The sequence below is a fragment of the Convolutriloba macropyga genome, chromosome 6, assembly GCF_964194025.1.
Source record: "Convolutriloba macropyga chromosome 6, txConMacr16.3, whole genome shotgun sequence".
NCBI lineage: Eukaryota > Metazoa > Xenacoelomorpha > Acoela > Convolutidae > Convolutriloba > Convolutriloba macropyga.
Window position 1 is genome coordinate 63,820,596 of NC_134473.1, and position 24,362 is coordinate 63,844,957.

Genomic DNA, 24,362 nt, shown 5'->3' on the forward strand with positions numbered 1-24,362 from the left:
TAATGTCTTTTCCCACCTCTTATTAGATTATGCAAATCATTATTTGCGCGTAAAAATGAGCATTGTTTTGTTTAGACAGAATAAACGCGCATTATTTTGTGCCCTTGTCTATCAAAAAATGTTCAAAGATTCGCGGGGAAAAGAAGCAGCTGCGTTAAGTGTACTCTTGTTTATGTTGTAGGGAATGTCGCAGCGTATTGTTGACGAGTTGAATCCACAGATCTTTCTCACTCGCAACGAAGTAGAGAAACTGTTGGACTTCGAAGAAGAGAAAGACGTAGTTGATCACAACATCTCCCTCAACAAGTACAATGACCCTCTCTTGCAAGGTAATACTATCTGCTTCATCACAAATAGACTGTCTTCGTTTTCTATGCTTAACAAATGTACCTCCTTCTTTGTTCGACGTTTCGTTCTAGCTCGTAACCCTTGTTTTACGGATCTATTCTGTTCTGGCCCCCAAGTGTTTTTACGCCCCCCAGTTACAAATTATATGTTGTTATATAGCACATTACTATGTAAAAAAATAGCACCTGCACCTGGGGGCGTAAAAGATATAAGCCCTCTAAGCTCGGGGGGACAGAATAGATCCTTTCTACAAGTAGTCACTGATTTTGCTTACGTGTAAAAGTTATTAGCTCTAAAACGGACACTATTACATACAGCTATCATTTTCCAAGTTCATGCTTTTATTAGCTGCCATAGCTGTAGCTGAGCGAAGCTATTATTGGCCTTCTCTTGTTTTTAATAGCCGCCTCAGCTTCTCAGCCGGCTATTATAGCGCTGCTGTGTTTGTTTTTTGCAATTCAAAGAATTTGAATTGTATTGGGGCGCTGTCTGTTTATGATCTGTTCACACATTTTCCTGGTTTTTGAAGTCAAATTCGAGTAGTGATTTTGGTCACGCCGAAACAGGAAGTGGAGCGAAAAAGCAAGTGGTTTTGCGGTGTGAAAATTTTAAAGTAGAGTGAGAAAACGGTGTTTGAACAAAAATTTGCTTTCTCGCTAGTTGTTTTTTTGTTCACATGCGGCATTTTGACATTGTTTCAGTTATTTTTTAATTTCTGTAAAACCCAAAATTGTTGCGCCCAAAAATTTCTTGGGCAAATTTAGCTTTCCCGAACGTGGTTTTTGGGCAATTGGTTACGCAAAAACTCGATTCGCAAATCTTTTTCGGCCTTCAATTTTTTGAAAATTGGACAAACATATTAAAACTTTTTCGAAGGTTTTACTCGAAATGTAGAAAATGCGCTATAAAGTATATCAAGAATTTAGTTGATATCAAATTTCTGAGCATGCGTCTCTATTCAGTATAAAGCAGGCAAGATTTTAATTGCTCTCGAATGAAATTTGAAGCAATTATTGTAAACGTGTAAGCCTTTTTTGTGGAAAAATGTAGCTTGACCGTTTTTAATAGCCGCGAAGCGATTGCGTCTATTATAGGGGACATTGTGGTTTTTCAACTCGTCGTCTCCTTCTATGACTTTTGTGACCATTGACTTTTTCAATTTCAGTGACTTCTACTTCTTTGGACTTAGAATTTGTGTGCGTGACGGCATTTGTTCTAATTTTAGGTCAATTGCGTGACTTCCCTCACTAAAAATGACTTCTGAACTCTCTTAGTCAACTTTAAAATATATGAAAATTTATTAGTTAAAGATCAATAGTGTGCATCTAAGTAGTGCTGAACGTATATGCGCTAATTCTTGAGTAGTCGAGTCTTGAAGTTTTGATTTGAAATATTAATTTTGAAAAAGCTCTTAGGGCTTTTTACTTATTGAGCGTATGTGTGTCATAAAAATGACACTTCGAATCTAACCCAAAAAGTGCACTTGTTTGTTAAAGGACTGGTAGTTAATCTATCTATCTTACATCTTTAGTTGTTTCAATTCCATAGAATGCCACGAGGGACTATCGCGGCTATTTTCCGGCAAACTGCTTCTAGAACATTCTTGCGATGTCACTTCTTGAGTGAATTTTTCACTCTTGACTTTCGATTTCTAGTGATTTGCATTCCGAGCATTCATGAAACCGTTTGTGAGCGTTGACCTTACATAAAACCCCTCCCCAGTTTAAAGTTTTTGCACCAGAAAAAGTTGTCTATTCTATTGTCCGATCATTGAGCCATACTGAATTAGCTTATCAGAATTCATTATTGGTCATATTAGGTTAGCAGTCTTGAATTTAGCCGAATTAAGTGTAGTTGTGCAATAATCTAACTGAAACTTTACAAAAAAAAGATTTTTTGACAATACGTAGGAGAAGGACTGTCAATTTGTATCTTGTTTGATGGCCGCGTCAATTTGACTTCTCTTTCAGTGTTTCTTCTTTTGAGTGCTAATAAAGTTATACTTACATTTTCTAATTGTGCCTATTTACAATTGCTTGAATTCATCAATGGGCAGCCATAGCGTTTTTGAGCGTGACACTGTTTGTTGACTTGTTTATTACCAACTGACAAATTATTAGTAATTATTTGAATTTCGCCCGCTTTTCAAAAGATTACTTTTGTCCTATCGGTTAATATCATTAATGACAGGTGTTATTGGGTGCTAATAAGGAAGTTATCAACCTAATTAATAGTTTGAGTCTGTAGCTAGTGGTTTTCATGGCTTTGACAATATTCGTACCCAAAAAATTTTAGTGAGTTTTTGAGTTTCTCGTATTTCTAGACGCGTTCGTTCCACTTTGACTTTTACTGTTTTTTCCATGATTTTTTGAATCGGATTTTCTTCTAAATTGTTTTCTCAATCAATTCATAGTTCGTTTTAGGCATAGTTTTTTTTGTTTGAACCAAATTTCCAATTCTCGTTAATGGTTTTTTGTTCACATGCGGCATTTTGACATTGATTTTCAGTTATTTTTTAGTTTTTTGAAAACCAAAATTGTTTCACCCTAAAATTTGTTGGGGGAATTTAGCTTTTCCGATAGTGGTTTTTTAGGCGATTGGTTACGCAAAAACTCGATTCGCAACTTTTTTTCGGCTTTTAATTTTTTGAAAATTGGACAAACTTTGAACCTTTTTTGAAGGTTCCACTCGAAATGTAGAAAATGCGTTATAAAGTAATGTCAAGAATTCAGTTGATTTCAAATTTCTGAACATGCGTATCTTTGCAGTATAAAGCAGGCAATACTTTAATTGCTCTCGCATGAAATTTGAAGCAGTTATTGTAAACGTGTGTGCCTTTTTTGTTAGAAATTCTCGATAGAAATTTGAAGCAATTGTAAATGTGCGTGACTTTTTGTGGAAAAATGTAGCTTGACCGTTTTTAATAGCTGCGAAGCGATTGCGGCTCTTATAGGGGACATTGTGGTTTTTCAATTCGTCTCCATCTATGATTTTTGTGAGCATTGACTTTTTCAATATCAGTGACTTCTACTTCTTTGTACTTAAAATTTGTGTGCTCGACGGCATTTGTTCTTATTTTAGGTCAATTGCGTGACTTCCCTTAATAAAAATGACTTGTGATATCACTTAATCATCTTTAAATTTTTTGAACATTTTTTAGTTAAAGATCAATAGTGTGCATCTAAGTAGTGCCGAACGTTTATGCCCTAATTCTTGAGTAGTCGAGTCTTGAAGTTTTGATTTGAAATATTAATTTTGAAAAAGCTCTATTAGGGCTTTTTACTTATTGAGCGTATGTGTGCCATAAAAATGACAGTTCGAATCTAACCCAAAAAGTGCAGTTGTTTGTTATAGGACTGGTAGTTAATCTGTCTATCTTACAACTTCGGTTGTTTCAATTCCATGGAAGGCCACAAGCGACTATCGCGTTTATTTTCCGGCAAACTGCTTCTGGAACATTCTCGCGATGTCACTTCTTGAGTGAGTTTTCACTCTTGACTTTCGATTTCTAGTGGTTTGCATTCCGATCATTCATAAAACCGGTTTTTAGCGCTGACCTAACATAAAACCCCTCCCCAATTTGAAGTTGTTGCACCATAAAAGGTTGTCTATCCTATTGCCCGATCATTGAGCCATACTGAATTAGCTTATCAGAATCATTAGTGGTCATGATATTAGGTTAACAGTCTTGAATTTAGCCGAATTAAGTGTAGTTGTGCAATAATCTAACTGAAACTTTACAAAATAAAGATTTTTTGACAATACGTAGGAGAAGGACTGTCAATTTGTATCTTGTTTGATGGCCGCGTCAATTTGACTTCTCTTTCAGTGTTTCTTCTTTTGAGTGCTAATAAAGTTATACTTACATTTTCTAATTGTGCCTATTTGCAATTGCTTGAATTCATCAATGGGCAGCCATAGCGTTTTTGAGCGTGACACTGTTTGTTGACTTGTTTATTATCAACTGACAATCTATTAGTAATTATTTGAATTTCGCCCGCTTTTCAAAAGATTACTTTTGTCCTATCGGTTAATATCATTAATGACAGGTGTTATTGGGTGCTAATAAGGAAGTTATCAACCTAATTAATAGTTTGAGTCTGTAGCTAGTGGTTTTCATGGCTTTGACACTATTCCTACCCAAAAAATTTTAGTGAGTTTTTGAGTTTCTCGTATTTTTAGACGCGTTCGTTCCACTTTGACTTTTACTGTTTTTTCCATGATTTTTTGAATCGGATTTTCTTCTAAATGGTTTTCTCAATCAATTCATAGTTCGTTTTAGGCATAGTTTTTTTTGAACCAAACTTCCAATTCTCTTTAATGGTTTTTTGTTCACATGCGGCATTTTGACATTGATTTTCAGTTATTTTTTAGTTTTTTGAAAACCAAAATTGTTTCACCCTAAAATTTTTTGGGCGAATTTAGCTTTTCCGATAGTGGTTTTTTAGGCAATTGGTTACGCAAAAACTCGATTCGCAACTTTTTTTCGGCTTTTATTTTGAAAATTGGACAAACTTTCAACCTTTTTTTGAAGGTTCTACTCGAAATGTAGAAAATGCGCTATAAAGTAATATCAAGAATTCAGTTGATTTCAAATTTCTGAACATGCGTATCTTTGCAGTATAAAGCAGGCAATACTTTAATTGCTCTCGCATGAAATTTGAAGCAATTATTGTAAACGTGCGTGCCTTTTTTGTTAGAAATTCTCGATAGAAATTTGAAGCAATTGTAAATATGCGTGACTTTTTGTGGAAAAATGTAGCTTGACCGTTTTTAATAGCTGCGAAGCGATTGCGGCTCTTATAGGGGACATTGTGGTTTTTCAACTCGTCTCCATCTATGATTTTTGTGAGCATTGACTTTTTCAATATCAGTGACTTCTACTTCTTCGTACTTAAATTTTGTGTGCTTGACGGCATTTGTTCTTATTTTAGGTCAATTGCGTGACTTCCCTTAATAAAAATGACTTGTGATATCACTTAATCATCTTTAAATTTTTTGAACATTTTTTAGTTAAAGATCAATAGTGTGCATCTAAGTAGTGCCGAACGTTTATGCCCTAATTCTTGAGTAGTCGAGTCTTGAAGTTTTGATTTGAAATATTAATTTTGAAAAAGCTCTATTAGGGCTTTTTACTTATTGAGCGTATGTGTGCCATAAAAATGACAGTTCGAATCTAACCCAAAAAGTGCAGTTGTTTGTTATAGGACTGGTAGTTAATCTGTCTATCTTACAACTTCGGTTGTTTCAATTCCATGGAAGGCCACAAGCGACTATCGCGTTTATTTTCCGGCAAACTGCTTCTGGAACATTCTCGCGATGTCACTTCTTGAGTGAGTTTTCACTCTTGACTTTCGATTTCTAGTGGTTTGCATTCCGATCATTCATAAAACCGGTTTTTAGCGCTGACCTAACATAAAACCCCTCCCCAATTTGAAGTTGTTGCACCATAAAAGTTTGTCTATCCTATTGCCCGATCATTGAGCCATACTGAATTAGCTTATCAGAATCGTTAGTGGTCATGATATTAGGATAACAGTCTTGAATTTAGCCGAATTATGTGTAGTTGTGCAATAATATAAATGAAACTGCACAAAATGGAAATACTTTTGACTGTCAATTTGTATCTTGTTTGATGGCCGCGTCAATTTGACTTCTCTGTTCAGTGTTTGTTCTTTTGTGTGCTGATAAAATGATACTTATCTTTTCTATTTGTGCCTATTTGCAATTGCTTGAGTCCATCAAGGGGCAGCTATAGCGTTTTTGACCGTGACACTGCTTGTTGACTTGTTTATCACCAACTGACAAATTATTAGTAAATATTTGAATCTCGCCCGCTTTTTAAAAGATTACTCATGTCCTATTGCTTAATATGATTAATGACAGGTGTTTTTGGGTGCTACTAAGAGTGTTATCAACCTAATTATTAGTTTGAGTCTGTAGCTAGTGGTTTTCATGGTTTGACACTATTCGTACCCAAAAATGTTTAGTGAATATTTGAGTTTCTCGTGTATTGTTTGACGCGTTTGTTTTTTTATGAATCAATCACATTGGGAAAAGGGCTCATAGGTTCCTAATGTAGATTAAACTGATCGACTTTATTGTATCAGTTTAATGGTATTGACATTTTTTTACTCTCTTGTCTTAGTTTCATTCATGACAGATCTCATCAGTTGCTAAGGATGCTTACATCAATCGTGTTATTTGTCTCAGGTTATTGCTATTGTTTACTATAATCTATGCGCTGTTAGTTTTCAAAAAAAAATTATGATTTTAGTTTTGAGTGTATATGTTGTACTTATTGCTTGTTATCACTAATTCTCACTAATGACAGGTAATGAAGGTTGACAAGGAAGATAAATTTAATCGAAAAAATTCAGTTCGTCGCTAATGCTTTTGTTGACTTTTATATTGTTGATGTTGGAAAATAAGCTAATCTTTTTTTGGAAATATTGATTTACTTTTTATTAGTGTAGTTTATGTTCGCTTTTTTTAGTGTAATTTATGACAGGTTTCATCAGCTGCTAATGAGAAAAAAGTTAATTGAACTTGTCGCCTGGGTTTATAGCTGTCGTTTTTATGATTTTGACACATCCTTTTTTGACACATTCTTTTCAAAATATGATATTCCATTTTTTAGTTTTTTCTTGTTCTTTTCACTAGTTCTAACAAGAGTGCAGTTCTCATGGACTTTTTAGCGCAGTGTAAATTTGGTTATTTCGGATTCAATTTTTGGCTAATTTTTATTGAATGAGATACCCTTTTTTAAATTGTTTGAAATGAATATGTGTATCTTGCGTTCATTTGTAGTCCTCTAAATGGAACTGCTAAAATAAAGTTTACGACTTCTTAAGTTTTTTTAGTTCACTGCGATTAAGGATTCTTGAATAAAGTTCTGTGTTTTTTTGCTTTTACTCAATTGATTTTCAGAAAATTTCTGTTTTCAATTTTGTTTTTGCCCCTTCTTTCTTTGTCTGCCATTGTCTGCTACTAGATTGTTGTACTCTGCCCCATTCTAACGATATGTAGGGCCATCAACTTCAGTTTGTCTGCAAACCAATCTAAAGTGAACGCTGTCATTATCGAAAACTAAAATCAAAATAGAAACGAGATAAACTCATAAGCCCCATTTTAGGTGCGCGTTACTTGAACTTTATTCTTAAATCTTAGTTACCTCCGCTAATACTTATTGCTTTTATAACTAGCGCTAGTTTTATGCTCTATTAATTGGTTAAACAGAGGTTAGTGTGCAGAGAAATTCAAAATGAACAAAGTAAGTTTTATTAAACGAAATCAGAATTAGAAACGGTATGAAACCATAGGTATAATGCCCGGCATCCTCTCATTAAGAAATGGGAGTATACAACTGCAAATCCTGTCAAAATAGTTCGCACTTCAAAAATGTTTTGTGCAACAAGCAATTGTCTCCTTATTAATAGCCGCTGTCAGCCTCTAAAAGGCTATTTTTAGGTGCTCTCCTTGTTTTAAATTCGCTTTACCTTTGATCACTTTTTTCGTTTTGCATATATCACGATTTTTACGCTTGATTTCTGACTTACTTCACTCACTGTTTCAACTGAACGGATTTTGATTTTGATTTCTTTCACGTATTGAATTACGTAAGGTAGTGAATACGGTCAGAGTCAAAAGAACAAAATCAAAACGAATATGATAATTATATAAAACGCCGCCATTAATTCTTAATGCGTAGGCTTATCAAAGTTCATTCAAGCAATTGCTAGCTGGCATTAATATTTTGCTTAATAGCATTGAGTATAGAGGCTGAATCAAGTGTAACTTTAAAATCTAACCGAATATGCAAAATTTACTCACCAACAAGAACTATTTGACTTTTAGAAAAATTCTGTTAATTTTTCTCAAGTTTTTTTCTCTCTTTGTTTCAATCCCAATGTGCGTCAAGTGGGTCAACGGTGGATATTTTCCGGCAATTTGTCGGCTAAATTTTCTGTGCCAGCAATCCCAATCGGTGTTATGAGAATCAGTGGCGGCTGTTTTCCGGCAATCTGCTGGGTATGTTTTTTTTTCAATCCCGGCGGTCGTCAATGGGTCGACGGCGGCTGTTTTCCGACAATCTGCTGGCTGTATTTTTACTTTTTTGATTTCTTTTCCTGTTTTTTAAGTTGGTTGCCGGGCAGCACCAAGAGAAGCGAGTTAAAATGACGTACAAGTTTACTCTTTGTACAGCTTTTTGAACGATGAGATAAATACTGAGTATTTTCTATTGTCAAGTTGATTTTCAAGTTCACATCTTGATTTTTCCAAGTAATTTTGCCTAATTTCGAAATAATAGAAGTTGAAAATTTTTGCCGAATTAATATTGCCTGAACATTTTTTTGCCCAATATGCCACGCCCCATTTTTTCTTCGTCTGCGGAAATTTAACAGCTGCTTTCATTGTTTATTGGCTTCTGTGTCTCAAGAGTTTTTCAAATCCATTCCTAGTTGTCTCTAGGTATAATTTTTTGTTTAATTAATAAATTTTTTGAATTTTTTTGTACTTTTTTTGCTAGGTTTGTTTTGATTTCTTGTGATAGATTTGATTTGACTGGTGATGTCACGCTCTCACTTCAAATAAGCATTTGTTCATTCTTACATTCGGCTGATATGAGTCGCGGCGTCTTTTTTTTATTTCTCTTAAACACATTCTGTAAATTTCTATCTTGTTTGATGGGCGCGTCAATTTGACTTCTGTTTTCAGTGTTTCTTCTCTTGATAGTAGTTTGAGTCTGTAGAACTCTCTTGATGTCTTTAATAGTAGTTTGAGTCTGTAGCTAGTGGTTTTCGTGGTTTTGACACTATTCGTTTCCAAAAATTTTTTAGTGTATTTTTGAGTTTCTGGTGTATTCTTTGAGGCGTTTTCTGATCATTTCATCTTATTGGGAAAAGGGCTCATAGGTACCTAATGGAGATTAAACTGATCGACTTCATTGTTTCAGTTTATTGGTTTTGATTTTTGACTCTTTTGTCTCAGTTTCGTTCATGACAGATCTCATCAATTGCTATGGATGCGTAGATCAATCCTGTTTATTGTCTCAGGTTATTGCTTTTGTTTTCTATGATCTATACGCTGCTAGTTTTCAAAAAATTGTATGATTTTAGGTTTGCATGTTTGCTGTACTTATTGCTTGTTATCACTTATTCTCACTAATGACAGGTAATGAAGGTTGACAAGGAAGATGAATTTAATCGTAAAAAAATTAGTGTAAAAAATTAAAAAGATGAATTTAATCGTAAAAATTAGTGTAACTTTTTGTTCGCTTTTTTTAGTGTAATTTATGACAGGTTTCATCAGCTGCTAATGAGAAAAAAGTTAATTGAATTTGTCGCCTGGGTTTAGAGCAGTCGTTTTTATGATTTTGACACATTCTTTTCAAAATATGAAAGTTCATTTTATAGTTTTTTGTTCTTGTTGTGGTCTTGTCACTCTTTCTAACAGAATTGCAGTTCTCATGGACTTTGTAGCGCAGTGTAAATTTGGTCATTTCAGATTCAATTTTCGGCTAAGTTTTATTGAGTGAGATACCCTTTTTAAATTGTTTGAAATGAATATGTGGATCTTGCATTCATTTGTAGTTCTCTATTTAGAACTGCTAATATAAAGTTTACGACTTCTAAAATTTTTTTGGTTCACTGCAATTAAGGATTCTTGAATGTAGTTTTGTGTTTTTTTTTGCTTTTACTCCATTGATTTTCAGAAAATTTCTGTTTTCAATTTTGTTTTTGCCCCTTTTTTCTTTGTCTGCCACTAGATTGTTGTACTCTGCCCCATTCTAACGATAAGCGCCAATAACTTCATAAGTTGAAATTATATTTTTGCGTACTGTTATTGCGTTTTTTTTCAAAGCACTAGATCTTGAAAAACAACATTTTCTACTTATTTCTTGTATTATTTTCTTGCCTGTTTTAGTTGATTTTGCTGTAAAGATTTTTTCATTGTCACTCAGGAATTGTCCTGCTATGTTCTTTTTACTTTGTCGAACAGAATTTTGTTTTGATTTAGCTTAGTTCACAGTTTGTTTAACACTTTGCATGAAATTTTTTTGGTTCTCTAGGCTATATGGATTCTTCGCTCGTTCTGTTCAAAGCGCTTTTAAACAGCAGTTTCTCTGCAAAGCAATCTAAAGTAAACACTGTCAGTATCGAAAAGCAAAATTAAGATAGAAACCAAAATAACCAATGAAGCCCCATTTCAGGTGCGCGTTACTTGAACTTTATTCTCAAGTATTAGTTACCTTTGCTGATACTTATTGGTTTTTTTACTAGCCCTTTTATGCTCTATTAATTTATTAAACACAAGTTAGTGTGCAGCAAAGTAAGTATTAAATTAAGTAAGTACGAAATCGGCATCCTCTCATTAAGAAAGAAGAGTAAATCCTATCCAATTATTTTGCGCTTAGAAAATGTTTTTTTTGCAACAATCAATTGTCTCCTTATTAATAGCCGCAGTCAGGCTCTCAACGGCTATTTTTAGGCGCTCTCCTTGTTTTAAATTTGCTTTACCTTTGATCACTTTCGTTTTGCATAACTCACGATTTTCACGCTTGATTTCTGACTTACTTCACTCACTGTTTCAACTGAATGGATTTTGATTTCTTTCACGTATTGAATTACGTAAGGTAGTGAGTAGGGTCAAAGTCAAAAGAACAAAATCAAAACAAAGGGGATAATTATATAAAGCGCGGTCGTTAGTTCATAATGCTTTAGGTTATCAAACTTGATTCAAGCGATTGCTAGCTTGCATTAGTATTATGCTTAATAGCCTCCAGTTTAGAGGCTGAATTGAGTGTAATTTTAGAATCTAACCGAATACGCAGAATTTACTCACCGACAAGAACTCTTTGACTTTTAGAGAAATTCTGTCAATTTTCTCTCAATTTTTTTTCTTATTCTGTTTCATTGCCAATGTGCGTCAAGCGGGTCAACGGTGGATATTTTCCGGCAATTTGTCGGCTAAATTTTCTGTGCCAGCAATCCCAATCGGTGTTATGAGAATCAATGGTGGCTGTTTTCCTGCAATCTGCTGGGTATGTTTTCAATCCCGGCGGTCGTCAATGGGTCGACGGCGGCTGTTTTCCGACAATCTGCTGGCTGTATTTTTACTTTTTTGATTTTTTTTCCTATTTTTTAGTTGGTTTCCGGGTAGCACCAAAAGAAGGGAGTTAAAATGACGTACAAGTTTTACTCTATGTACAGCTTTTTAGCTTATTTGCACAAGGAGATTAATTCTGAGTATTTTCTATTGTTAAGAAGCATTTTCAATTTCACTTCTTGATTGTTCCAAGTAATTTTGCCTAATTTCGAAATGATAGAAGTTGAAAATTTTCGACGAATAATTTTTGCCTAAACAATTGTTTGCCCAATATACCACGCCCCATTTTTTTCGTATGTGGAAATTTAACAGCTGTTTTCATTGTTTATTGGGTTCTGTTTCTTAAAGAGTTTTTCAAATCCATTCCCAGTTGTCTCTGGGTATAATTTTTTGTTAAATTATTAAATTTTTAATTGCTCTTGAATGCAGTTCATAGCAATTATTGTAAACGTGTGTGTCTTTTTTTATGCAAATTTTTCGCTTGACAATTTTGCGCTTTTTCTTCTCGAACATTCTTTGACTTCTCAAGTGACTTTTGCACGCTTTTGCTCTTTATTTTTGTTGTCTATGGTTCTCACTCCAAAGTAAAGCTTGTCGATAATATAAAATGGGTCGCAGAATATTGAAAACAAGGATCTGATAGCCGAGTGGTCAATGCATAATGTTATGGATCTGGAGGTCAATGGTTTGAATCCCGGTGGGGGGAAATTTTTTTCTACCCGCCTCGTTCGAGAGCAATTCTTCCGACATTAGTTGGTTTATGTATCACTTATTGGAGCGAGTTTGTTCTTTCTCGTAAATATTTTTTTGTTCACATGTGACTTACGTCTGTCTCAAGATAATTTTTCCTCTCTAGGATTCAAAGTTAAATAAGGACATCGCATTTCACTAATATGTACTTTGATGGCATTGCAGAGCTGTGTGGTCTGTACTACCCCATGATATCGTGCAGTCCCTTTGAGCACGAATCCCTCCTGGTAGACAATGAATCGAAATTGAGTGTTGCTGAGAAGAGAGAGGCTAGAGAGGGATACCAGAGGGAGAAACAAAAGGACCAGCTGAGACCCCCTCTCACTTTAGCCAACTTCTCGGAAGCCAATAATTTCACCAATAATCCTATGGGTAGCTTTAATCACTACAAACTCAGTTCACCTTCTCAGTATCACGTACCGGGTCAGTCTGGAGGCAGTTCCACTAATGCGTCTCTTTTGGGACTGCTAACTGGCACTAGCAATAAGTCGCAGCAGCAGCAACAGAAACCAGTGGCAAACATCAGACCCTTCTCTGTACGCTCCTCATCATCTGGTCCATACAATGTCCAGAGGAACGATATGGCAAATCAGCAGCAAAATATTGCCCCATGGTCAGTATTATTGCACTTCAGTAAAGTTGTTAATTGCTTTCAAACGAAGTTTGTAGCAATTATATTAGTCCTGTTGGTCTTTTTTAATGCGATTTTTCGCTCGACCGATTTTTCGTCTGACCCATTTGACTGTTTGATCAGTGTAGTCTGCACATCAGATATCTTACATAGACTGAACCGGAAAATTTTGTTTTATTTTATTGTCTAAATTTTGTTCTTTGCGTTTTTGAATGAAAAAATCACCCCGACTTTTAGTTTTCAAGATTTTTGTAATAAAAACTGACGGCAGACAATTGTTATAATGTAAGAGTTGGAAGACTTTTGCTGAAAGAATTTAGCTTTATTCCACTGTTTTTTGACCATCGATCAAAAATTATGTCCTTAGATTCTGTGTTGTTTTTCAAAAGTTAAACTTTGAACAGTTTTCGGAAAATTTTTAATAGGCGCCGTCAGCCTCTCAACGACTATTATTTAGGCGCTCTCCTTTTTTACGACTCGAAGAGGAGTATTGGTGTTCTATCGGTCTTTTTTTGTTTTTTTTTTCACAGGAAGTAGTTTTGTTCATGCGGCATTTTGACCTAAAAGCGAAAGTGAGAAACTGCCTTGGTGAACAGATTTCTGGTGAGCGAGAGAAGTTTTTTGATCACGTGCTGCGTTCAGTGAATGACTTTTTGACTTTCAAAAGTGTTTTTAACAGCATAGAGTATGCAAAACCGTTTGCGGGCCTAACTTTTAGTCGATGCGGGCCTAACTTTTAGTCGATGCTGATTTAATTTGAAACCCCCTTCAAATTAATTCCAGGTTTCGTTTTTTGAGATCCTAACAATGCGTTTCAAGTATAAAATGAGCAAAAATTCACAATTTTTTAGTTGATTAATTGCTCATTAACGAAGTTTGTAGCATTTATATTAGTCCTGTTAGTCTTTTCGTCCTCAGAAATGGGATAAAACGGTAAGGCCGAGTGGGCATTAAGTGCTTTTAGAGCCTTTCAGCACACTTTTCTCCAAGTATGCGATCAACAAAAACTGTTTTGGAGACTTGTAATTATAATTTGAAGGGCTGTTCTTAGAGGTTGAAAACACCCCTCTGTTTCCCCACACTACCATCCATTGTTGCCGCCCCACCCCACTGTTGCCCTCCACCAGATCACCGGTGCACCTCCTTTGCTGACTAGCAACTGTTGAAGGCAACCGCTTGCAGGTTGTTTGCGAGCAATTCCCCGACGTTAGTCGGTTATGTTTTGTTTTTTAATAGCCGCACAGCGATAGCTGGGGCTATTATTGGCCTTCTCTTGGTTTTTTTTCTTTCGTCGTCATGATTTTTGTTACGACCATATGGCGTCACAGCCACTTTTTGTTCATTCGTTCATGCAATTTCAACTGAATTGCATGTGTGACGTCATTTTTCGCTCTTAGTGGAGCGAGTTTTTTGTTCATGCGCGTGATTAAATTTTTGGTCACACTTGACTTACCTCACTCTCAAAAATGACTTCCTCACTTTGAAGTTGACTTTCATTTACTTTAAATCAAAGAGATAAGGTCAAATGGGTGTGTGTCACTCTAAATGAAGGTTATTTGAGATCAGCTAATAGAGGCAGCAATAACTTATACAGATTTTTAATCAAAGTATAACACATCAGCCTTCAATGAAAAGACGAATTTTTTGGTCTGTCTTTTTTACTGTTTTTTTAGGCAGCCGATCTACGAATCTATTGCGGCTATTTTCTGGCAATGTGCCAGCTATGTTCATTTATTTCTGCTTTTTTGGATCTTTAGAGGACTTTTTTTCAAAAATCAGTGCAAATGGCAACTTAAGCTTTGATATTTCATGCACTCAACTCCTCTTTTTACCGTGAGGTATCATTTTTCTATCAAATTTTATACATGATAATCTGGTTTCGCCAGCTGTGCAATTTTTCTCGGTTTGTTTGTTTTTTGGTCTAGTTACACGAATTTTTTTTGCAACCTCAGAGTTTTTCCTTTTATTTTCGTTTTGTTTCACAGTTATTTTTTGGTGTTGATTTTTTGAAATTCTTTGAAAATGTTTTCGTAAGTGCAATTTTAAAATGTTCCGACATTTTTTTTATGCTAATTGTTTTAATGTTTCAAATCTTGGAACACTTATTTACTTACTTTTTTGTTCAGGAGGATGTAATTTGAGTGCAGAATGCTAAATGAAATGTATTTGTTTTTCTGCTTAGTTTTTATTTCCAATGTGGTTTTAACTCTCAAAAATCAATTTTTTCTTTTTATAAATTTTTACATTGTGTGCGTATTCTCCACATTCTTTCTCATATCGTTCTATCATTGTCCTAAGACATATAATTTTTTTGCTGCAGCTTTATCGGTCGCTTGTAGTTTAAATTCTTCCAGCCTGTTTCTTGGATGTTTTTTTAAATTTTTATTATTTTTCTTTTTTTAATAGCCGCGAAGTAATAGCGGCTATTATTGGGGACATCGCGTTTTACAATTCAAAGAATTTGAATTGTATTGGTGCGCTGTGTTTTTTTTTTAAGATGTGTTCACACGTTTTCCAATGACTTTGATCTTTCGAAACGGGATAAACAGGTAGAGCCCAGCGGGCATTAAGTTTCATTAGAGGCCCAAAGTGGGCTTTAGTAGTCCTTCAAGTGCGTATAGTGGTGCAGCTGCTGGGATGGCCTTAATTAAAGCTTAAAAGGTCATTTTTAGGAGTTTTTCGGCTCAAAATGGTGCAATTTTTCGTGTTTTTTGTGATTTTTTTGAGATTTTTGTTTGATTAGTCTAAGGTTGAAGTTTTTAAAAGCTGATGAAGGCCTTTTGCGAGACAAAATTGCTTGTTATGACCATTTTATGAGCTATATGTCGTGGTACTACAAACACAAACACACAAAATGATACTAATTTTTGCAATTTTTTTCAGGTTTTTGAAAATTTTCATTATTTTCTCAGTTTTTCCAGTTTCAGGAGTAGGCAATCTCTGTAGAGGTTTGTTTATAGGGAACTGCATAGTTTCTAGTAACAATGGAACGCTTTTTAAATTTTTAATGTTTCGAATTTTAGCATTTTTTTTATAAGATATGCAATTTTTTTAATGTTTCCTAAAGTTTTTGTCAGATTTTGATATTCGTCCATTCTCAAGTGTAAGAAAACCTATTCCACGCTTTGATGAAAAGTTAGTGCACGGGTTTTAGTTTCAATGGATTTGTTTTCAACAATTCAACCTTTCGACTTTTAGAAATTGTTTGATAGAATTTGCAATTTTTTTCAAGTTTTTTTTTAAACTCTTTGTATTTTATTTATTTTTTCTTGCCTCAGTTGCCAGGTAAACGCATCCAGGATTCGACAATATTTTATTAAATAGTTGCTAGGGGGCAATTGAATGGCTTTCAACATTTTAATAGAAGGAATTTCTATTTTGAAATTTGAAATTTTTTCTAAAATTTATTGCCTATCGATCTATGAGCCAATGATTTTTTAATGCTTGGAATTGGGTTACTGGATAGCATCTAGAGACACAGAATTGATTCTGAATATATTTATATCAAAATTTTCAGCAACATTTTATAACTTGCAATTGATTTCTTTTTTTTTCTTAAATTTTTTGGTCATTTTCAAGTTAATCGATCTCCAAGGGCCAATGAATACTTTTCAGGTATTGCAGATATAATACTGGACCGATTTCAGAAACAAAAATTGGTTTTGAACAATTTTTTGTAATAGGTTTTTTTATAGGGAAAAAGTTTTGCCTTAGGTTTAAAAGCTTCAAGAGTTTTAGCAATGAGTTTGTTTTTGTTTAGTTTTGACTCTTTTAGTTTCTCAATTCTTTGGTGATTTTTGTGTTCTGGCTGGCATTGTTCAAGTGATCTGCTGATCAGGTAGAGTGCGTCTGAGTTTTTCATTCAATTCTTTGAATTGTATTTCAGGACTTGTCCTGCTATTTTTTTTTAATTCGTCTCCATCGATGATTCTTACGACCTGACTTCTTGGAATTGACTTCAGTGACTTCTGTTGCTTTGCAGTTAAATTTTGTGTGTCTGGCGTCATTTCTGCTTTTAGGTCAATTGCGTGACTTACCTCACTCACAAAAATGACTTCTGAACTCACTTATGGAACTTTAAATTTTATGAACATAAAATAGTGTGCATCTAAGTTGTGCCAAACTTATATGCTCTAGTTCTTTAGTATTAGTCTTGAGCTTTTGATTTCGAATATCAATTTTGAAAAAGCTCTCTTAGCGCTTTTTCCCTATAGATTGTATATGTCAAAAAATTGACAGTCCGAATCTAACCCAAAAAGTGTAGTTGTCTATTAAAGGACTGGTGGTCGATCTGTCTATCTTATTTCTTTAGCGTGACTTCCCTTAATAAAAATGACTTGTGATATCACTTAATCAGCTTTAAATTTTCTGAACATTTTTTAGTTAAAGATCAATATTGTGCATCTAAGTAGTGCCGAACGTATATGCCCTAATTCTTGAGTAGTCGAGGCTTGAAGTTTTGATTTGAAATATTAATTTTGAAAAAGCTCTATTAGGGCTTTTTACTTATTGAGCGTATGTGTGTCATAAAAATGACAGTTCGAATCTAACCCAAAAAGTGCAGTTGTTTGTTATAGGACTGGTAGTTAATCTGTCTATCTTACAACTTCGGTTGTTTCAATCCCTGGAAGGCCACAAGCGTCTATCGCGGTTATTTTCCAGCAATCTGCCGGCCATGTTTATGTACTGCAGCACCTAGATTTTGCTGGAATTCTGTTGAAAAGTATTGGCTAGTTGTTAGTTTCCGCAGAAAAACATAGGGGCCTCAGTTTTATTATTAATTTTTTTTGTGCCTTCGCATTGTTCCGTTTGTTTTGTCTAGCTCAGGATTAATTTAATTTTTGCAGTAGTTTGAACTTATTTTACCTCAGATATTTTCTACTAAATAATAATATATACTTTTTGTCGTAATTGCTTTGACTCCAAAACGAGTTTTGCTGTCGTAATTGCTGTTTTTTAAAAATGAGTTTAGATTCTAAGAATATTGTCTGCCTTATGATTTCACAATGTCTTGCGCAAAGAGCTGATTGTGGAATTTATTTTTTAGACTATTAGACTGTTGGATTTCATTAAAGTATTTAACCCTGCCAGTTGTTTCAGTTTGTCAGTATTTGATCATCCTAAGAATTTTGGCCAATTTTGCAACGTTTCCAATTGTTTAAAATGAAATTTTGGTTGTATAAAGATTTTTGAGTTTTTACTAAAAATTGTGTTTTATGGTTTAAATCTTTGGGGTTTCTAACGACTCGAAGAGGAGTGGTGTTTTTCTATCGGTCGTTTTTGTGTACTTACTGAATGATATGTTTTGTTTTTTTTACTTTTCCCAATGATTTTCCCCAAATCTTCCTCGTTATGACAATGGTGTAAGTTATATCAATTTTTATCAAACCTGTGGAAGTAAAAAGTTACTGTTTCAAGAGAAAAGGTCTTATGTTTTGGCTGTAGTTACGTTTTTTTAAGTTCCGACGCTTCGAGTGCGTTTCGGAATTCTTCGGGCTAGGTTTTTAGTTCGTTTTTACCTTTTGATCACGTTTTTCGTTACATAAGTCACGATTTTGACGCTGGACTTCTGACTTACGGCACTCACTGTTTGAACTGAATGGATTTTAAATTCTTTCACGTATTGAATTACGTAATGCAGTGAATAAGGTCAATGTCAAAAAGAGCAAATTGAACAGAAACGGGATAACATATAAAGCCCGGCCATGAAGTCATAATGCATTAGGTTATCAAAGTTCATTCAAGCGATTGCTAGCTTGCATTGGTATTCTGCCTAATAGTTTTGAGTTTAGCTGATTTATTTATAGGTTTAGAATCTAACTGAAACTGCACAGTTTAGAGGCTGAATTGTGTGTAACTTTAGAGTCTAACCGAATATGCAGAATTTACTCACCGACAAGAACACTTTGACTTTTAGAAAACTTCTGTCAGTTTCTCATTTTTTTTCGTTTTCTGTTTCAATCCTAATGTGCGTCAAGCGGGTCAACGGCGGCTATTTTCCAGCAATTTGCCGGTTGTGTTTAAATTGCTGTTTTTAAGGCCTTGACGAACAATTTGAATTAGTTGCTATTATGGTTAGATCGATCCTTCTTTCAGAAAAGGAATCTAACTTATCTGTTGGGGTGAAGGAGTAGATTTTTTGTAAAAGTTTTCAGTCTTTGCGTTTCTCAGCTAGACAAGTTAGGTGACCCCTTATTTTTTCTGCTTCAAAAAATGTGTTTACAATATATTTTTCCATTAAGAGAAAAAATTGACAATAAAATTGCGAAATCAAATTAAGTGATATGATTGATGAACGTCAGTTTTCTTCCAAATAAGTTCAAAGGAAATTTCGTTACAGGCGTACATACCGCAATAGTGAGGCAACAGTCGCACGCGGAGCTGTAGACAGCTTAGAAAATGAGTACACTCTTTCTGGCGATGTGAGAATTCCAGGAAACAGAACTTACAGCGGAGAAGACATGGTGTTACGTGCAGGAGAGCAGATAACTCTGTCTCGTGTGCCCAATCACCCCTTCAGACAGGGAAATGAGAGTTCATACTTCCTCAAAACAAAGAACGGAAGTGTTTTCCAGATGGATGGAGCAACTGCCTCATCTCTGATGAATGTCCTTCATTCCAACCAGTCCCAACAACATTCTCAATCCAGAGTGACCACCGCATCTCCTTACAGCGAAGCCGGTCCAGGCCATTCTTTATTTGTGCAAGAGACTTCGCACGGTGGTGCTGTTTCACCCTGGTCAGGGTCCCAACCTTACAACGCACATCATCCATTTATACATACGTCAGCATACTCAAATAAACGACCACAGATATCAGCAGTAGCCAAACATTTGAATGAGAAGTGCAATGAGAGAGCACCTCCCCCTCTGATAGAGCTCTCTGATTCAGATTAGATTTAGAAGAAACCTTAAGAGCTAGTTTAAATTGTTCTATTTAGTCTAAACGTTCTTTAAATGCAATCTTAGTTTATTTCAAGAGTTTATTTTTGATAGCCTGTTCTAAATTTAAAATTTACAAAAATATTTTCTACAGCTTGAGTGTAATTTAGTATATTTTGCAAAAATAGCATGTCATAGACACTGTATTTTTAACCACAAACTGATGATAAACTTCTTCAAGAGCTACGAAGCTGTAAGCTGAGCAAAGCTCTTTTGCAGTACTCATCGTTTATACAATTCGAAGAATTTGAATTGCATTGGGCCTTGCCCTTTTACGAATCGAAGAGGAAAGTAGGAGGGGTGTCTTTAATTTCACTGAAATATAGTATGTAGCAATAGCAATTGTTTGGGTCCTGTTAGTCTTTATGCACTTTGTTGCTTGATACAGTATTCATCTGATCGATTTGACTTTTCCTCCTCAAAACGGGGTAAACAGCTAACGCCCGGAGGGAATTGAGTTCTGTTATTACCTTACGGCTCATTAGTCGCGATGTATGCGATTCACCGACACTGTTTGAGACATCAATTCATGATTTTAAGGTCAAGTTCGACTCTAACAGCTTGACCTCGACTCCCTCGCCACCACTTAAACCATCCCCTCATTCGGCTCCCAAGCTACCATATCCCAACTCCAACTCATTTCACCCGTAACCCCGAACGCGCCCCCACCCGCGCTTATCCCCCCTCAAACCCCTTAAATTAACCTTAAGCTAGCCTCCCAATGGTGCACAGCTAGCTACTGACGAAGCCAACTACTCGTCATTTTAATGAGAGAAATCGCCCGACGTTAGTCAGCTATGTTATTGAGAATACTTTTTTTCGAAAGTTAATAATTGTTTTAAAAGTGACCCACACAAACATGGGATAACAAACATATGATAATTACAACACTGGCTGGCATGCTCAGTACGAATTAATTTGAAAACATTAAGCTTAACCGGTCTTCTTAAACACAAAACTTAATGGGTGAAACTTCAATTATAGAAAATATAACCCGTCTATAAAAATGTAAAAATAAAAAATATAGCCCGTCTGACGTTAGTCGGGGAATTTGTGCTGAGGTGAGTTTAGCTGAGGTCTTTTTTCTGTCTGATTTTTGTGCTTTCACAGAACTTAATAGTCATCTATTGCTCCAGAGAGTATTAATTGATTGTTATTAAGGCGGGTTTTGTGTGAAATGCTACCAAATAGAGAAAAAGTAACTTGTTTCAGTTTTTATTTTTAATTGCTCTCGAACGAAGTTTGAAACCATTGTTTAATTGCTCTCAAACGAAGTTTGTAGCAACTATATTAGTCCTGTTGGTCTTTTTTTATGCGATTTTTCGCTTGACCGATTTTTCGTCTGACGCTTTTGACTTTTCGTCCTCAAAAACGGGATAAACAGGTAGCGCCCAGCGGGCATTAAGTGCTCTTAGAGCCTTTCAGCTCTGTTTCAGCTCAAACTGTTTTGGAGACTTATATTTATACTCTTATACTTATGGTGTGAAGGGCGGTTCTGAGAGGTTGAGAAACCCCCCCCCCCCCCCCGTTGACCCCCATCCCCACCGCGCTGTTGCCCCCCCCCCCCAACCCAGTGTTGCCCCCATCAGCCCCCAGTGCACCCCCCCCCCCCCCCCCCGTGGCTAGCTACTGACGAAGCCAACCGCTCGCCGGTCGTTTGAGAGCAATTCGCCCGACGTTAGTCGGTTATGTTTGTCTTTTTTATGCAAAATTTTTGCTTGGCTGTTTAGGCGCTTCTGTTTTAGGGTGTCTTTCTTGAGAGCCAACTTCTTACATGAAGCTGTCACGCTTGAGTTCTTCATTTTTTAGTGATCTAAGTTGCTCTCATTCAGAAATAAAGTTTTGTTGCTAATATGAAAGCGATTTGAAGATAGGAACCAGCAAGGGCCGGATAGCCGATTCGTAGAACTGTTGTAGAGAATTCTGGAGGTCGCCGGTTCGAATCCCTCCCTGAATTGAAGATTTTGCGTCAATGAGGAAAAATTTATCTAGGCTGCAGCCCAGGAATTATTTGCCCAGATTTTACACATGATGCCTGCTATTATATACGATTTTTTTGAATTTTTTCCGTTTGCAACCCCCCCCCCCCCCCCCGCATAACGCACCCCGCATAACGCCCTCTGTGGTGGTGCAGAGTGCGTTATGCGGCCGAGTTTCAGAGCACATTTCAGTACATAGTAAATCATTGTAAAAATGCGGCACGTGCGTCGGGGGTGCAAATGCTAACTCACTATGCTGGGGGGGGGGGGGGGGGCAAAAACAGGAGATCCTATTATTTTGAAAATTTCTGGGCAAAGCTGAATTTTTTTGAGTTGTTGCAAAATGTGTCTAGATCCAACCGCGAAAGCGCGAAGGTAACGTAAGGATATAGAAACAAAAACGTGGAAAATGATTAGAATAAGCTGAAGTTGAAATAGTCGGGTTAGATTAATTTTTGAGGAGTTAAGTACACGTTTTTGCTTCAATTTGAAAAAGAAAATTTGAAAATTGCTATTTTCAACCAAAATAATTAGTTTTATAAAATGAGGTTCCTTTCTACGAGAATGCTGCTAACCATCGCTGCATTGCTCGTGAACCTGCTCTTGACTCTTGAGGCTTTATTCCACCTCGACTTCGACTTTATTCCACCTCGAGTCTGCCCAGGTCGAGGTGGCCAGACCGAAGTGACCCCTGATCAGACGAGTTTCGAGCGCACACATGTTCCCGGTGCGCTCGAATTACATGGTCTGGAAAAGGCTTCGAGCGCACTTTTGTCTGGACAATGGTCTGGAACTTGCCTGATCAGAGGCCACTTTGTTCTGGGACGGTCGGATCAGAGGCAGTTTCAAGCGCACACTAGTCTGATCAGAGGCCGATTCGAGCGCACACTAGTCTGACCAGAGACCAATTTGAGCGAATTTTTTTTTTCAAGTTTTTTTTGTTTTCATACTGACTTTTGTTGTCTCTGGTAAGAGTCAACAATAAAACAGCATTCTGATCAGAACTTCATCTAAAAATCTGATGGGTTTGATCAGAACCAAGGGGTCCAGCTGATAAAAACTGCCGGTCCCCTCTAAAAAAGATTTTGAATCAAAGTAGATCACGACGTTTTTATTCAAAGCTGTCTAAGTTCATTTATTCAGTTAAAAGCATAAATATATGGCATACTCAGTAATTTTTTTGATCATTTTTTGATCATCATTTATTTTTATTAGCAATACTTTCAGGATTGGCTTTTTATTAGTTGAATATAGGATTGATAAAAAGTTAGATGAAATGAATATGTTATAACGATATTGAGAGATTTGTTCATGTTCAAAATCATTCTCTGATCAGACTATTTCGAACGCACTTTAGTCTAAACAGAGGCAACTTCGAGCGCACTTTTGTCTGATCAGAGGTTATTTCGACCGCACTTTAGTCTGGGACTATATTTCGAGCGCACTCTAGTCTGGACAATGGTCTGGAACTCGACTGGACAATGGTCTGGAACTTGTCTGATCAGGGCTCACTTCGGTCTGGAACTCGTCTGATCAGAGGCGGCTTTGAGCGCACTTTGAGCGCACAATGATCTTCGAGCGCATACTCGTCTGATCAGAGGTTACTTCGGTCTGGGACGGTCTGATCAGAGGTCCCACTTGTCTGGGACGGTCTGATCAGAGGCGATTTCGAGCGCGACCTCAACCTGGGTGGTCTACACCGGTATACACCAAATGATCTTAAGCTATCAAGCTTCGGCGTTTCTTTTAACCCATTCTTTTGTTTCCTCAAGGCTTCATCTCTCAAGGCAAGTATACGTTTAAGCGGTAGAGCTTGTCGAACTACGCCAGGCTTTTCTTATGAAAAGTTTACGTTAAGTTGTTCTCTTTTCAACTTTAACAGACTTTGTATCTCAGCAGTGTCCCGGGCGAGAGCTTTTGTGGTTTTAGAGGTTACCAGTAGTGGGCAAAAGGTGCTATTCCGCCACTTCCTAATCGGAAGATGACTAAATACCACCTTTTTCCCACTACTCTATATATATCTACTACTTGCTTATACCCCCATTTTATTCACTACTATATATTAGCTCTATATTCAATCAAAAATTAATCAAAATCAAAAAATCAATCAAAATCTGTCATTATTTTATCAATTACTCTAAGAGTGATTTTCACTCTTTATTTATTCTAAATCTGGTATTAATTAAGAAAAAAAGGTCTAAATCTAAAATATCAATAAAACCCAAAAAATACATGACAGATAAATTTAAAGAAGAAGAATTAGCTTCTTGAATATTATACTTATAAACATGCTCTCTGATTTGATTTCTAGTATGACCATATCTATATCTATGAAGATAAATACATAGTCTACATTTCCTATTTCTAAATCTATATAGTGATATATGTTTATAAACATTACACATACTACATACTAGACATTGATCAGGATCAGAATAATGATATCCCAAATGTTCTATATAATCTTTCACTTTAACCATTTTTTTACATACATAACAAGAATATTCTAATTCTTTACAATTATTACAACATTCTTTCCAAGACTTATTTTTACACTTATCACATTTCATTTTTCACTTTTGAAAAATTATTTTTTCCAAAATT

The 24,362-nt window shown here is 35.8% G+C and overlaps 1 protein-coding gene across 1 annotated transcript in view; it reads left to right on the top strand.

The window, feature by feature from the left end:
* The window catches only part of LOC142341857 (helicase ARIP4-like), a 56,732-nt gene extending 36,869 nt beyond the window's left edge, over positions 1–19,863 (top strand). The window contains exons 9-11 of the mRNA XM_075393124.1: positions 182–329; positions 12,373–12,820; positions 19,179–19,863. Of these exons, the coding sequence (XP_075249239.1) occupies positions 182–329; positions 12,373–12,820; positions 19,179–19,734 (1,152 nt within the window). The 3' untranslated portion in view covers positions 19,735–19,863. The remainder of the gene's footprint in view (positions 1–181; positions 330–12,372; positions 12,821–19,178) is intronic.
* Positions 19,864–24,362: the final 4,499 nt, after the last annotated feature.